Source organism: Alosa pseudoharengus, unplaced genomic scaffold (genome assembly GCF_046254945.1).
Source record: "Alosa pseudoharengus isolate Yale_2024_CS ecotype anadromous, Long Island Sound unplaced genomic scaffold, YU_APseudo_1.1 YU_APseudo_1.1_scf_19, whole genome shotgun sequence".
NCBI classification, from domain to species: Eukaryota; Metazoa; Chordata; class Actinopteri; order Clupeiformes; family Clupeidae; genus Alosa; species Alosa pseudoharengus.
Window position 1 is genome coordinate 10,091,716 of NW_027468657.1, and position 16,265 is coordinate 10,107,980.

The following is a 16,265-nucleotide window of genomic DNA, read 5'->3' on the forward strand; positions in this document are numbered from 1 at the left end:
TTACAATAGATCATAATAAAAGTATTTTCTGTAAGGAAGAACATTTTTTTTCTCTCGGCAGGAATGTTTGATATTTTTGTGGGTGTTTTGCTCTTGGATTTTGTTGGGTTTTTTTGCAACCGGGGTTATTGTGATGGGGTCAGCATTTGTCCTTGGTATTGATATAAACCTTTATTGTGCTGCTGGCTGGACACTGGAATGGTCAGCTTAAGCCTCAGGCTCGTAGTCCTGGGTCTGCTCCTGAAAACAAACATAAAAGAACAGAGCTTAGGAATTGTAAGAACTGCATTAACATTTTATGCAAGCAGTACACATTGGGTTTTACTTTTCTTTTATTTCAGGTAAACAGGTAAACTGTAAAGAGGCCTACGTCCATACTGAATATGACACACAATGTATTTGTAATGAATGACCAAGATCAAGATGCTAAGTCAACAAGTTGGACTCTTTAATGAAATAAAATAACTTGATTGGAGTCTGTAACATTGTTATTCATGTTCCTGCGTCTTCTTTCCAGTGCACCTGAGCAGCCCAGCTGTTGTTTACCTCTCTGTCAAACACTTCACTGTCTTAACATTTAAAAAAATGTTCATAGAATATTCAGACCACCACAGATGACATGGAATGAATCTGGACATGAACTGGACCATAACCAGCACCGTTCTCATCAACCAGCATCATTCTCATCAACCTGAACCAATGTGGCCAATCAGAGCCAGAATCAATCCGGCCAATGAGAACCAGAACCAATCTGGCCAATCCATTCAGGAGTGAGCTTCTCTATGGGATATTTGGAATACTTTAAATAGAGCGGCAAGAGCATACCCAACCCACACACAGGCACTGGGGCAAAACAGACAGTCAAACAACAGAAGGCCCACACACTGTTACTGTATAAACTTTACAAAGTTAAATGCTCAGCTTGTTCAACGCTAGTGTTAAAGTGGTGCAGCATGATTCCGCTGGCGAACCATGGCAAACAATAGGAAATCTGCCACTTGCCGCTGGTCAATGTCATCACTGCCTAATACATTTTAACAGGACAGAAAAAAAAAACTTCTGCAGAATCTCAACATACTCCGATAAGGTAATAAACTGTACATTACCATGCAAGTTTGGTATATTTATGATAACATTTACTTTTCTATAATAAACTTGTTTTAGAGTGCAATTCAATTTGCTATCAATCCCATTTTAAATGCCTAGTATTTAAAATGTGGACAGTGTTGTAGGAATTAAACAGAGATGAAATTAATTAAATGATGAATCAAACTAAATCACTGATTTAAATGAAAAGATGCAGACCACCAGCTTGATTCAAGCCTTCATTTGCAAAACCACCACCAGTAATCTGTTTCCACCGCTGGACATTATTTACACACTGTAGTGCAGAGGACCTTTAAGACTGAATGTCTGAGAAAATGGTTTGTTGGAGGTCGTGAAGATTACCAGGAGACATTAAGAGAATATGGGAATTCCATAATTAACTAACTAAATATATAATATAGTATAATATAATACATGTATGTTACTACAAATGCATACAAATTGTCTCTTTCTTTAATTAATCTTAGCATGCCTAATATGGAATTTACATCAGTACTGTCTCATTACCCAGCTTTGTAAATATGCATCCTGGTATGTAATGACAGTGATATTTTCTGTGCAATATCTCTCCTTGTTTATCACCCTAATTCTAAACTATACTTAAGACACAAATCATGTCAGTGTCTCTTGTGACCAGCAGAGGGCAGTGGTAGCCAATCAGCCAAGATCAGTCAACCAGCGAGCCACCCAGATCATCACGACCGAGCCACCGAGTGTCCTTTCAATACAGCTGCCTCTTGCCTCCCTCCCCCGGGGGACACTCAAAGAAAAGGCAATAAGGGTGGATGGGGGGGGGGGCAGAGGGAAGAGAGAGAAAAAAGGAGAGAGACAGAGAGAGACAGAAAGAGAGAGAGAGAGAGAGAGAGAGAGAGAGAGAGAGAGAGAGAGAGAGAGAGAGAGAGAGAGAGAGAGACATCTTTCACGTCACATGCCTCACAAGGCCAGCTCGCTGTTACAGTAATAGAGTTTGGCCAATAGTCCGTCACCAAGCTCCAACAGAATCCATGTTTACAGGCAAGCAGGCAAGGCACCTACCCACAATGCATCTGTGCCCTAGAAGAAGAATCATCACCACACCCCAACAACCAGACACAGAGACATTGTTTGGAGAGTGAGATGCATATGACAAAAGGGGGCAAGTACTGCTGATTTGGGGTGCAAATGAAACAATAACCCACAATTACCCATTTGAACGAATGGATTTTGTTTTTATCCATCAACGTGAGGTTCTCTATATTGGTCCATGTACATTTGGCAATTTGTTGTTAAAAACAAAATGAACGGAAATGAACAAACAACAAGCAAACAACAAGCAACCTGCATCCTACAATTAAATAATGAAATGATTGATTACAACGGATGCTATTATGTGGGTATCAGATGCCAGCAGTGGAATTTGTCGTCTGATTATTGATTATTGCATGTCCTACACCAGCAGTAGGCCTATTTTTACAATGCCTCAAGAGGGAAGGTCATCTGTTGAAATACTGAGAAGGAGATTCAGTGTAGAGCATACATTAGCGTAGCATACATTTTCTCAAGAACCTTGCTTTTGAGAAACTGTGGCTTTGATGATCACGGCTTGTCTTTGCTCACCCAGATTTAGAGAGATCTTCTGCAGGACCTCAAATGTGCATTTCAGGTCTGGTTCAACGATTCAAACTAAGTTAAGTTAAACATTTATTTATTTCTTATTATTAACATCATCATCACAACTGATATCATGTCATGTTTATGTTGAAACTACCAGACATGGGGTGCGTTTCCCAAAACCATAGTTGCTAACCTGTTAGCAATTTAGTTGGTTGGCAATTGGAAATTGCATTGCAACCAACAAAGTTGCTACATCCACACCATTGAGAATATTTACATCTTTATTTAGGGCACTAGTCCCTGTCTTTATAGGAAGAACAATTGTGTCACATGACATCACCAAATTAAATGTGTTCAGCTTTTTTTTTATTCTGCTACAAAAGAGTGGAAAAGACTCCTGAAAGAAAGTGAAACAGTCCCTGACCCTACCAAGAGGATGTCATCATTTAAAACCTGCAGTTTCAACTACAAGTTTGTAACTTGAACTTGGAAAACAAAACATAGCCAAGTATTACTCTCAAATATATTTGAAAAATGTTTGCTTAGACAGCGCTTCTGAGGACAATAAATTAGCTGGAGAGAGCAGTCCTAGTCCAAGGAAAAATTGAATATGCTGTAAATTCACATAGCCATCTGCTCCAAAATTTTATGTGTTCGTCCTTGGCCCATTTAGTGCTTTTCCACAAAGTCTTGTGAAAATCATTTTGGTATTTTTGGTGCAATCCTTCACTGACAGTCTGTGAAAACAACCTCCTTGGTGGAGGTAAGAAAGATTTAAGGACTTCAGTATGCTCCAAAATGTCTGCATTCATGCAACACAGATATTTCCGTACACATTAAGGTTACCAAAGAATACACTCTTAAAACAAATGTGTTGTCCCTATCTGGACACAGAGATGTGCTAAAAAACAACGTAGGTTGTGTTATTTGTTATTTATTTTTTATTATATTTTTGGGGCTTTTGGCGTTCATTTGGACAGGAAAGTGGAGAGTGACAGGAAGCAAGTGGGAGAGAGAGACGGGGTGGGATCGGGACATGACCGCTGGTCGGATACGAACCTGGGTCCCCGTGGGCACATGGACCCATATATGGTACGGGCGCTGTAGCCTGCTGCGCCACAGCGCCCCCAATTTGTGTTATTTTCAACACATGTTGTGTAACAAATAAAAAAGGAAACAACACAAACTGTGTTGCCCCTATCTGGACCACCTTCATTTCAAGCATGCCAGTCGGGTAGTCTGTTCGATTTCAATAAAGGATCTCCTTTCACTGTGGGTAGAAAACCCTCAATGGTCATTCACTTCTGATCTAATCATCTCATCTATTTTCACTGATGATGCTGGCATAGAGCTCCATAGCCATCAAAACTTATGTCAGTTTCGTAGGCTATCCAGTGATAATGCGGTGTGTGTGTGTGTGTGCGTGTGTGTGTGTGTGTGTGTGTGTGTGTGTGGGTGTGTCTGTATTTGTGTCTGTATTTGTGTGTGTGTGTGTGTGTGTGTGTGTGTGTGTGTGTGTGTGTGTGTGTGTGTGTGTGTGTGTGTGTGTGTGTGTGTGTGTTGCTGCATCACACCTGTTGAGTCTCGTCGTATGTCTGCCCCTCAGGCTCCATGAGCTGCTCACCTGCTGGCTCCTCGGTGGCCTCCTGACCGAACTCCGGCTGCGGGAGAGAGAGGACACACCTCAGTTCTCATCCACACCATTCACCACAGGCCTCATTCCCTGGACTTCCCATAGATACAGTGCAGTGCATGCACAGAGACAAGGCGCGCACATGAGATGGGGCGATAAGGACGCAAGGCAGAGATACGGACTGGTGCAAAAACACAACCATAATACACACATCTAATTCTCTCTTTTTTATTTTACATACATAGTGAGCCACACACTCCTGCACCCCCCCCACCCACACACACAAACACACACACACACACACATGCAGGCAACCACTTACAAATGTAACAGACTCTCTCAGAACAAGCACACAAAAGCTTTTGCTCTCTGACAGAGCAAACATTCACAAGGCCAGAACATGTACACACACACACACACACACACACACACACACACACACACACACACACACACACACACCGAACACACACACACACACGCACACACACACACACACATTCTGGATAATAATGTGCACATGAGCATAACTGTCACACACTGCATTGCATTTTTTCCCAACCCCAGTGCCTCGGGCAAAAGCACTAAAAGAAGCGCTTTAGCGTGCCACTTGCCCTGCTGCTTCTCCTTATGCACGTGAGTACAGACCAGTCGAGACCAGCCGAGAACAGTGCAAGACACAGATACTCATCTGCCTCAGCTCACGGTTACAAAGATAACTCATGAAATTCTGATGGAAACTGTAACATCCCACAATGACGACACCTCATCTCGGTTTCAGCTTCCTCTTTTGTGTCCAACAGGTGCAGACAAAAGAGAGGGAGAGGAGGAAGAGGAGGAAGCCCTGTTACCTAGAATATGAGCCGAGCTGAAGGCTCGTGGCTGCGGCATTTATTTTTAAACTCCACTAACCATGTCAATTAGGCCGTGCTGGGACAGGTTGTAATCCCACGGCATTGTATATGGATTCGGCCTCACAATCCATTCACACAGTTTAGTTTGCCGCCGTTCGAATCATTAAATGATGCTAGCTAGCGCTTGGCTTTGCAAAACGATGGTTATGAGACTCTAGGTGTTAGAATTGTTTCTTGCTGCCAGAGTGTGGATGGCTGGGGTGACACCCTAAAGAGGATAGCCAACCACAGCATGTCTGCTGACATGTTCGATTAAACTCCTCTATTATCTGAAGGCAATGGCCTCTTTCGTCTGCCATCACAGCTTGTAAGCAAATGCATTATTTCTGTTTACCTCTGAACACCTATGAGTGTAAATGCTGCAAAACCTGCAGCCAGTGGAAGCTCCTTAGCTTAAGTCTCTGTCTAAGCGATTTATGAGATTACTGAGTCAACACAAGAGAACAACAACAAGGGAGTCATACAGTCTAGTGGGAGACTTCTGGCTAACAGCCCTGACACCATTTTCTGTTACACTTTTCTTAAGTAGCCTTAGATAGTATGTACTTAATGCTTAATAAATGTATATTTATAGTTATGTAAGTCTGTGCTGTTACAGGGTGTTATTTTGGTTAGGGTAAGAGTTAGGCATCAAGTTATTAACGGGTGGTAATATCTACATGATCATTACTAAGCATTAATATCTCTTATAACTCACTCCAGGTTAGGTATACTGTATTTAAACAGTAGTTTTAAAAGAAGCGGGTGACCATATTTTCAGTATGTTTACTGATGCTGTTTTCCTTCTATATGTTTCCTGATGAAACAGTATAAAAACACAAAACTAAATGCAGTTGCGCACTGCAATGTTAAACGTGAAATCCCCCCGCCACCGAGAACACAGTGTCCCTACCAATTACAGCCCTGTTGCCACGGTCACTGGCCCACCCATCCACCCAGGCAGAGCATCAAAGTACTGCTATCTTTACCACAAAAAAACCCCAGCTAACAGCTGTTGCAAAACACCACCACATAACAACACATACCAAACACAGAGCAAAGCAAGAGTGATCAGCAGCTTCTTAAGCGGAGACTACACGGCTTCATGGGCATCTCATCCTGTGCCAGTCTGTTTCCAACTCTATTTGTAAGCTCAGTGAAGTTCTTCCCCTGTGCTAATTATGAGCAGATGGCTTCTTTTTCTGAATTAAGCGTTATACTCTCTAGAGGTACAGACGATTACATTTTTCTGAACCACATGGTGAACTTAAGAGGTCCAGCTGATTTCCATAGAGCAGTTAAACAGTGTCTGGCTGGTGGGGTCGCCATCATCAATCCTGGTTTCAGATCATGTTTGAGCTCTAATATTGAATCGTGTCCTAATAAGATAAATCTGGCATCTAATTGGAGCTTAACTCGGGTGATTTCATTAATATCATCTAAAATTCTCTCCTAATATTTCCCAAATTTGACAAATGACCTGATCAGGTGCAATGCTGTGCCAATATCTACGCCCAGGGCAGCAATTCAGATATGAAAGATTTATTTTTACAGCCTCACAAATGTATAATAAACCCTGCAAATTGCATACAATTGGATAAATCAGTGCCTGCAGTTTGAAGGAAGGTTTCTAGGCGCTTGCAACAGAAATCCAAATCTTGTGGGGTTTTTTTTTAAATATTTTTTTTTAAAGTGACTTTTCAGGTGATGCTCCTATTTCTAATGTGAGGCGGCTGCATCACCCAACACCAGATCAATAAGGCTGAACACATCTAAGACATTGAGCTTTTGTCCTTCTCTCACTCCGAGTAGTCTTCCCAAACAAGACGAGGAAGGGACATTGCACTAAAAGTGTTGCTGCACTAGATATTAGAGTTGTATCAGTTATTTGACAAACTTGCCATCCAGTCAGTCACACAATGTATGTTATGCGGGTGTGCTTCTTTGTGCATTAATGCACCATTTGTGGCTTTATGTGAAGGGTGTTGTGTTTGTGTGGGCCTGTGTGTTGTATGCCTATACATGCATATAAGACTATGTGTAACAGCAGTGGCTATGTGGTGTGATTCAATCACATCTATAGCCACCAAAAACCTGCTTTTCATGAGACACATGAAAAAAGTCTTAGCAGAGACATTCTAGGGTGTTACAGCCACAATACCAAATACCAAATACAGCGCCAACCCCCCTCAACTATGCTCCGGTGCTTTTTAATTGCTTATGTTAGGCCCAGTGACATTGTGCAAGGTCGCAGGGGAGAGGAGCAAACATCACAAAGGAGTTGAGAGGCTGCGATACTCCCTCTGGAGCAATCTGTCCCGTTGCTTGTCACTGGGCCACTGATGCAAGGCCTGTGCACAGAGGGCAAGCAGCGCTCTGCTCGGACACCTGGGATGATTTCTGCTGGAGATTCATTCCCTGGTAATTGGATGGTTGCACAATTGCGTCATAAAAATTGACCCATTCGACCAAAAAATGGTCCTAAAAAAGGTGCACAGACCTCCGGTGAGAAAAAAAACAACAACTACGGATTCCCTGTACAGATACAAAACAACCCCCCCACGCCTGGCACGCCTGTGTCTGTTTTTACAGAGGGAAGTGGGGAATGAGAGCGGAACCTACATTCATGTCGGAGGGGAATTCGTCTTTCTTCACGAGGCCAGTGGCTGCGGCGATGTTCCCGGCGCCTGACATTACGGCGCCGCCGAGCTGCGATGCCTGCTCCTTGGTCTTCTCGGCCACTGTGAAACAGGAAGTGACTTTTTAATCAGAGAGAGAGAGAACCTGAGTGGGTGCCAACAGAAAACCAAGACCCTCATTTTGATACCCCTGTGTTTAAGTTTTTCCTTTTTTCAAAATAAAAATAAAAATAAACATATATGTTTGGGGTATTTGGGCAAAATATCTGTCAAGTAACTGTCAACTAATCACAACGCAACCTTCACACAAACCCCAAGCCTTAGCTCATACCTGAGCACAGTACTATAACCCTGGGCCTAACCCAAGCATAGTACTATAACCCCGGGCCTAACCCAAGATGTGAGCTGTTTGTGTTTGCCACAGGCAGACATGACAGTGAACAGAAAGAAATGCATCAAATGGACTCTGAGTTCTACCTCTGATGCATCTTGGGTACAGAACTGGCTTCATTTAGCTATTCTCAGCTTTAACTGGGTCAATGAAGCTGATAATGACCCGAAGCATAAAGGCCTCCTCAACACTTTTATGCATAATGTGAGCAGTTTCCTCCCACATACATTTTAGGTTTTAAGTAGAATTTGTCTATGGTATTACGCTGTTTGTGTGAAAAAAGCATTCCACAGCCAAACAATAGTATCTAAAGTACACATCAGTATTACAATGCTAAAACAAAAACATTGCGTTGGGTTACCATTTGTTATTGCAGGCTCAAATAGATAGAGCAGCTGACACATCCAACATACTCTCAATAATCTACTACAATACATTTAGCAATATTACCATTATTTATTGGATTTTAAAATTGTCCATCAGTTAGTGGTACGTTTACATTGATGTACATTCAGTATAAGTACATAATAACGTAACATCACTTTTGCATGGGATAGCACATTTGGTTTGGTGGATTGGGTTTAACAGTCATCCGTCTCTACCAGACGGATTCTTAAATTATTGAATAGGTGGAAAGTACACACAGTATGCACCAGTGACTTATTTGTTGATCATCATTCTGAAGTAATGAGATCTAACATATATTTATAGCTTTAGAAATACTCAGGTCAACTTACCTGTTGCGGTCTTGCTCCCTAGAAAGCAAAAAATAAAAATAAAAATTACCATCAGAGACCTGTATGTTATTATAAACATAGACAATAACAAAGACTTTAGCATTCAAACATGTACTAGGCAAAAACTATGAAAGCATTTAGGTTCCTGACTGAGGTTCAATTCAAACACTTTTCAGAATAACAGCATTTCAATCCATTTGGATTTCTGCCAGCACCTTATCCGTATGCCCATTTCTAAGGGGATCCCTCAGACATTCTTTTAGTGAGAGCCCATTTTCTTTTGAAAAATTGTTTGAAAATTCCACAAAAGCTTGCATTAAATTGCACATCTGAGGGCTATTTCAAGCGTTTTGTTAAAATGTATATTGTAGTGTCTTTATGAGTGGTGCCAGAGGAGCATTTAAACTAAATCAACACGAATACAGCCACCAACCAATGTGGTAGACCAGACAAGGTTAAGTGCACAGTTCAGGATTAACACAAGTGAGCGCTGGCTTTAGGTTTTATGTACGTGGGGAAATGGTTCCTTTTGGAAGAGGCAACAGTCACAACATTTAAAGGAGACGAAATTGTGCCGACTGTCAGGCCAGGGAAATATACCTAGCCACACACACACACACACACACACACACACACACATACACACTAACACATTAATTTGTTCAAATTAAGCCCCCACAATCCTACTCAAGTGAGGTTAGAAAAATACAGCACTCTGATGGCTCCCTGTTGCCTCAGATGAGGACCCACACACCACTTTCGACTGCCGATGGAGGGCCTTTTCTGCCGATGGAGGGCCTTTTCTGGCGAATGAGGCATTACCCTCTGATCTCATGCCAATCTAGCGGCGTGTCCTTCTCAACACTGTCCACCTTGCTCAAGACTGGCTATCACCACAGCGCGCATAGACCTTCCCATCCTACTGCAGCGCAAATTGACCACAGATAGATTAGATTTTATTCTAATCCAGTGCCTTTTGTCCATGTGCCTCTTTTGTCCAGTGCCTCTAGCCACCTCTGTATGCTCTCTAAAAAAATCTAACATCCCTGGCTCTGTAAGTGATTAGTAGCTTGGACGCAGCCATAAACAATTTCAGCCAGTCAACATATGGTTTCAGGAGTTCCGAATGGAGGGGTAAAATTTCACTAGCTGTTGAGTCCAAATATCAACAGAATATCGACTCTACAATCATCTTATGTTATGTGTAAGTTACGAATGTATGCAACTTAAAGGAATAATAAATAGCTCCCTTTCAATTTGTGGCACTATAATGCAAAGAGGCATTTCAGTGTGGACCCTCGTGGGATCAATACCTTTTCCATCTGCCTGAAAGAAATCAGAGTACTCGAGATATAACACTGACCGTTCTGCTTTACACACTGTGGCTTGATCTTATTTTTTACATTTTAAGGGACGACTCTTTGGCATTGTGGGTGAAAGTGTGTGTGTGTGTGTGTGTGTTTGTGTGTGTGTGTGTGTGTGTGTGTGTGTGTGTGTGTGTGTGTGTGTATGTGTGTGTGTGTGTGTGTGTGTTAAGTGGTGGGCTGTAAAATGCACAGCGGCCATTAGAGTGGGTGTCTTCCCATTTCCTTGGTTGTGCTTTGCTCTGCTCTCCCTCAGCTGGGGGGGGGGGGGGGGTGCAGAGCGACAGTCAAAGGTGTGGAGGAGGAGGAGGAGGAGAGGATGCCTATGAGCTCAGCTGACTCTCACCCCTCCTCCACACGCAAGCCCACAGGGCGAGTCAAGCGTAGCTTTCTAGGGCACCATCACCACCACCACCGTTCATTTTCTCATGCAAACGCATATAAGGATGACATGCATTCTACCCCCCCCCCCTCTCTCTCTCTCTCCCTCTCTCTCCCTCCCTCCCCTTCTGTCTTCCTCAGCTGGTCTTTGGGAACACCATAAAGGACATGTATACTCCTCGCATGGGAAAGAGCCACACAAAAGCAATGCAACCTGGCAGTGTATATGGTGCAGCAGTGCACTGATCAGAAAGGCAGACCTGAGAAATATTGCCTTAGTTGTCCCTGAACAGAGAATGGCTGGCGTACTCAGCCAAAGCACAGACCTTGAGGTTCTTTCAATAAACAGGGAGAGAGGTCGACAGGTTGAAGGCAGATTGATTAGTTCCTCTGCTTTCATTTAACAGAACGATGATCTGTGACTACTAGTTCAGCAAATCCTTCACAAAAGATGCTTAAATGTAATGGTTTAAGGTAGTGTATCTTTTGCGGCACTATTTATAATACAAACTGTGCCAAAAAATATAGACTGACTAATCTATGTCCAATATGTAAGATGTTCAACATATCATATTGATGAGTTGTATGGATTTCATATGCCATGTGGCTATATCATGCATCATGCATGCATCTCAAATTGCTTACCAACTGCCAATATTAAGCTGTGCTTGACTAGTCATGCATTCAGGTTCACGTTAAAAAAAGACATCTAACCAACATCTGCCATAAAAGATAAATTACTTCATCACCATCTTAAGAGTCAGATACAACACCTCCTCCTACAGACAGACACTAGTTGCTAAAATAAACATCCCTCCCAGCATAAAGTCAAAAGACAGCGAATTCGCTGGCTGAGGAGATCATTCTGATCGTTCACCACCCAACTCTGTCTATGAAAAACTATTCATAACAGAGCATCTTGAAGACGTACAGAGAAAAAGGATTTCACTCTTTCAGCTGACATCAAACACCAAAAGCACACTACATCACCACAGTTGTGTTTATAAATGCAGAGGGGAGACGACTTTGTGCATCTAAAAAGACTATATGTATAGGGACTTCTGTCATTATTGTTACCAAGGTGAATTAGACACTCTATGAGATCATGGAATTCGGTGACATGTGGCCTGCAAGGCATCCGTCCAGCACCAGCAAGGGATCAAAATGATGTTGGATGATCTCCAGAATACATGTCTATCCAAACTCTATGAGGGTCTCTGGGTAGATAATACACTGTGCATCCAGGCAAGCTCACATACTGTACTGCGTGTATAATTGCATTATGTGTAGCATAATAGTCTTTTCAGTATCATTCCTAATAAATACCTTTCCATCCCATTGACTGCAAGTGTGTGTCTGACCACAAACCATGTTGATTGTAAATGCAACACCAACCTGTTTCATAAACGTTTAACCCAGATCAAATAATCTACCTAAAACCTTTAAAATTGTACTTTAAATTATTATTACAAGGACCAAGACTGCAATTTATCTGTAACTTAAAATATAACATTTAAACTGCAGTCTATTATTAAATGAAAATATGTAGGCTATAAGGACCAAATAATTACATAGAGAGCAGATAAGCAATCAATATAGAAAAAACAATTGTCACTGTAAATGCAAACCAAAACTGCCCCATTGTTGTTAGACATCTCTATTGAATAAATTTGTCTTAGTGTAACACAAGAACAGGTGCTTCAATGAGGCTGTCCATAGGATACCGCTGTTACAGTATTAGTGCATATTATTATAGCATGTGTGCACGGTCTACGTGACAGGAAAAGAACACCCCACCCCTCTTCCAGCCAATCAATGTGACTTACAAACGTCCCCCCATCCTATAGAGATGCGCTATGGGGTAATATAGCAGAAGGCAACAGCTTCCCCCAACCGTGCTGATGTAGGGATGCCTGTACGTCATCACCCCCACGGAGGCAGGCGCGAGGCATCTCCGTGATGTGCATACATTTAAGGATTTTTTCAGACACACGCCTCGTGTATTTTTTCCTTACCTACAAACATGACGCCCTCCTTCGTCTTCTCCGTGGCCACCGCCACTCCTTCCTTGGTCTTCTCGGCGGCCACGTCCATAGCTTCTTTAGCTTTAGCAAGCCCCTTCATAAAAACATCCATCTTGGCCCCGTCACTTCCCAAAAGAAAATGAATGAATGAAGAAATCGGTGTTAAATTACTGTGCTTGCGTTAAGTCAAGGCGTAAACAATTAAACATAACCAATACAGGAGTATATTCAGATGTGTGTGTTGTGGCCAACCCAAAAGCCACGAACTATCACAAAGTGGCTTTTCGAACCCTGTCACTTAAACACAATGGAGGAGCAAATGGAACGCCTCGTTTGCCTCCAGCTAGAATATTTCACTCACTCGTGACTGTGTGGTTATACTGATGCTACATTCAGATTTGTATGATCTATTTATTTATTTCAGTCACAAACGGGTAGTTGAACACGATGTCCTCGAAACGGTTAATTGTGCACCCGCTCATTAATTATTACTTAATGTAACGTTACTCCCAATGTCCGAGAAGTGTCTTTCAAATAAACCTGTCTGTATCACATAAATGGCAGTTTTCAATGACATAATGGAAGACCATTACATGGTGGAGATAATGGAAGATGTGGAAGATATGTGCAACAAATATGCACTCATCCCTCACTAAATTTAAACCGAGACTTTTGTTTAAAGAGACTAATTTTCTTCAAAATATAACTTTATCCCTTCGCTGGTGTTCCTGTTTTCTAAATTAATAATTTGGTTTTAATAGTAGGCTATTCACATGAGCAGTAAGGTGTCATTAACGTCCTTATAACAAATTGCTGGACAACAATAGGTATATGGCAGAATGTGCAATTCTCCATCATCAGGTTGTCGCCATATATTCATAGTATTATATTGATTATATTTACACCAAGACATGTATACTGTTTAATCCTTGGTATGCATACAAAGAGCCTAATTTTCCGCTCTACATTCAACATGCTTAATAAAATACGTGCTAATCAAATCCGATTATCCCATAATAATCACCAACCATTAGAAACAAATGTCAAACTTACCTTTTTTTCCCCAAATGTCACTTCTCCTTATGGTTCAATTGCACACTACTCAAATATGTTCTAACGGGGAAATCTCACAATATAATCACTAGGTGGGCCTTCCTCCGTTTGCGCTCAACCAATAGCAGCGGACCTCCTCAAGGCGCAACAGAGAGAATCCACGTAGCCCCTACCATTGATCCCAGCGGCTGGTGGTTTCTGGTTATTTCTGATTCATGTAAAAGTGCGATTAATGTCATCTAGCAGTGAGTCTGGTGATATCTGCTGTGGTGTGGGTCTCTACTTTGAAACGCCAGAACGGATCTGAAGAAATAGGAATCCCGAACCAGTAATGAGGAATTGCCTAGGCTACATTACATTTTGGACAGGTGTTGTTGAACGCGTACCGTCCATTACTGTTAATGGACTCCCTTTGCATACTTCCACTGTGGGATGAGAGCGACCTAGCTACAATTGCGCTGTGACGACTGTACATTAATTAATAATTTGATATGGGATGATCCCATTAGCAACCATTATGGCCTACACCATTCATAACATTTATAATGCAAAAACATGTCATTTTGGGTCATTTAGATGTCTGGACTAATAAGCACATTAAACTGCTCAAAACACTTGTTGGCAATCTGCTGATTGGCTCGGCTGCAATTTGGAAAGCGATTGGTAATCATAATAGGCCTATCTAGAATACAATCACAATATTGAAGTTCATGCTTGGTTCCAGCAACAGATAGCAACTCACAAAGTGCGCTCTGATTATGACAATTTGCGCTTTGGTGAGGAGATTACGATCTATTGTATATTAAGATATTTTAAATGTTTACCATTGTCTGCCATCATGTTTTATTCTAAAACTAGTAGGCCTATGCATGTGGGACATGTGCTAAAGAATAAGCCTATGTAATAAGCTGAGAGCGACAGTCACGTTCACTGATCTCCACATTCACTGGATAGACTGCATCCATTTGATGGAGGGTGCTGCAGTCAGTGTAAACCATGAATACTGCTGTGGTAGAAGAATACTCGACAGGGGTCTGTCTGGCTTTTATAATGATGAGATGAAGATAGTTAAAAACGGATATTCGAGTATTATTTATGTGCGCTACTGTGTGTTGTTTTAGCAGACTTCAGCAGTAGCACCATGCATGCGTGTGTGGGCTACCAATATTTTAACCATTATACTGCCCCCTGTTTTGATCAACTGAAAATAACTTTCCGACTTCGACCAGCGTACATGTCTTGGTGTCCTAATCTAAATGCAATGTGTCACTGTGCCACATGACGCAAAGAGAAACTTTCAATGTCGTATGATTTATAAGCAGTCAGATTAGTAAGGTAGGCTAATTTGTTTTCTATGGGGCTTCTAATGATGAGGCCCCTGAAGAAAGGGGGGGGGCGCTGCCTTTAAGTTACCATCTGGGGATAGCCTGTATCGTTGCCATGGTCTCACCTCTTCAAAGATGCGTTATTGATTTAGTAAAATTGGCCACCGACTACTCCTCGTCCGAGGACATGTTGAGATATGTCAGTAGTAGCCTATTGTCAGTCAATACTGCACAGCTGCCGTCTACACGTCCGTGCACACCATCTATGTAAATGTGTAAAATGCACAGTGAAATTGAGAAACACTGTTCAGTGATCATACATTCGAAACTTCCATGAAGCACTTGAATTTACAAAAGCTAGCCTACATGTTTAACTTAGCAACCAAATATTCTTGATTCAACCAGCATTGAATAATTAGATAATACCTAATGATTCCTATCCAACTACACCTTTGTTTTTCTTCTGTTTATTATTGTTAGCTGTTTCATCCTAATCTTCCAGCTTCATGTATATGAAGGTATATTGGGTGCAAAAGTGGCGAGCACATTTAACTGCAGATTTTGCATGTGCACACTAAAGTCGTAAATGTGTAACAGTAAAGTTGAAGTTGTACATATTTTTTTATATCTTGTTAACACAAAATAGGGGCTACGGGTTCACAAATCCTTTTTACAGGTACACAAATCCTTTTTACAGGTACACAAATCCTATCCTGTGAGTCACAACTTTCAAGAGTCACGCACTCGACACTTTTGCTCCAATCGTTGCAGCGCAGTAGGTGCGAAACACATTTGCACATCTGTGTTTCATAATCTGAGAACATGCACAACATTCGTGCATTTGTAAACCCAAATGTGAACTAATGCATCCGAAGTTGTGCATCTGTGAAATAATTTCTCATTAATAAAATTCTACAGATCGCTTTGATTTTCTTGCACGACTACAAGTCAATTGATACAAGTGCTCGAATCTGCTTCTACGAGTGACGAGTGACTTTTGCTCCTGGCTAGGTGATATAATAGGTGCAAAAAGATTTGTATGTGTGCACGTCGAGCAATCGATCGAGAAAACAAGGCGGCCGGATCTGGATCCTGGATCACGCTCAGACTACCATTGCCTGCTCA

General features: G+C 41.7%; 1 protein-coding gene across 3 annotated transcripts; it reads right to left on the reverse strand.

The window, feature by feature from the left end:
* Positions 1-102: 102 nt before the first annotated feature.
* sncb (synuclein, beta) lies at positions 103-12,874 on the reverse strand. Of its 3 annotated transcripts, none has more exons than XM_076292852.1 (4): positions 12,754-12,874; positions 7,849-7,967; positions 4,275-4,361; positions 103-240 (listed from the first exon to the last, which is right to left on the reverse strand). In XM_076292852.1, the coding sequence occupies exons 1-4, from the start codon at positions 12,872-12,874 to the stop codon at positions 208-210; spliced, it is 360 nt and encodes a 119-aa protein (XP_076148967.1). In that variant the 3' UTR covers positions 103-207. The 3 variants fall into 3 exon arrangements, with proteins under 3 accessions (XP_076148967.1, XP_076148965.1, XP_076148968.1); XM_076292850.1 differs by having other exon boundaries at positions 7,849-7,985; positions 12,730-12,874; XM_076292853.1 differs by lacking the exon at positions 4,275-4,361 and having other exon boundaries at positions 7,849-7,985; positions 12,730-12,874.
* Between the last annotated feature and the right edge of the window lie 3,391 nt (positions 12,875-16,265).

Coding starts and splice junctions, on each gene's coding strand:
- sncb (XM_076292850.1), bottom strand. CDS start 12,874: ATGGATGTTTTTATGAAGGGGCTTGCTAAAGCTAAAGAAGCTATGGAC. Junction 7,986..12,729: donor GGAAAAAATACACGAGGCGT/GTGTCTGAAAAA, acceptor CTGATTAAAAAG/TCACTTCCTGTTTCACAGTG. Junction 4,362..7,848: donor AATTCCCCTCCGACATGAAT/GTAGGTTCCGCT, acceptor TCTCTCCCGCAG/CCGGAGTTCGGTCAGGAGGC.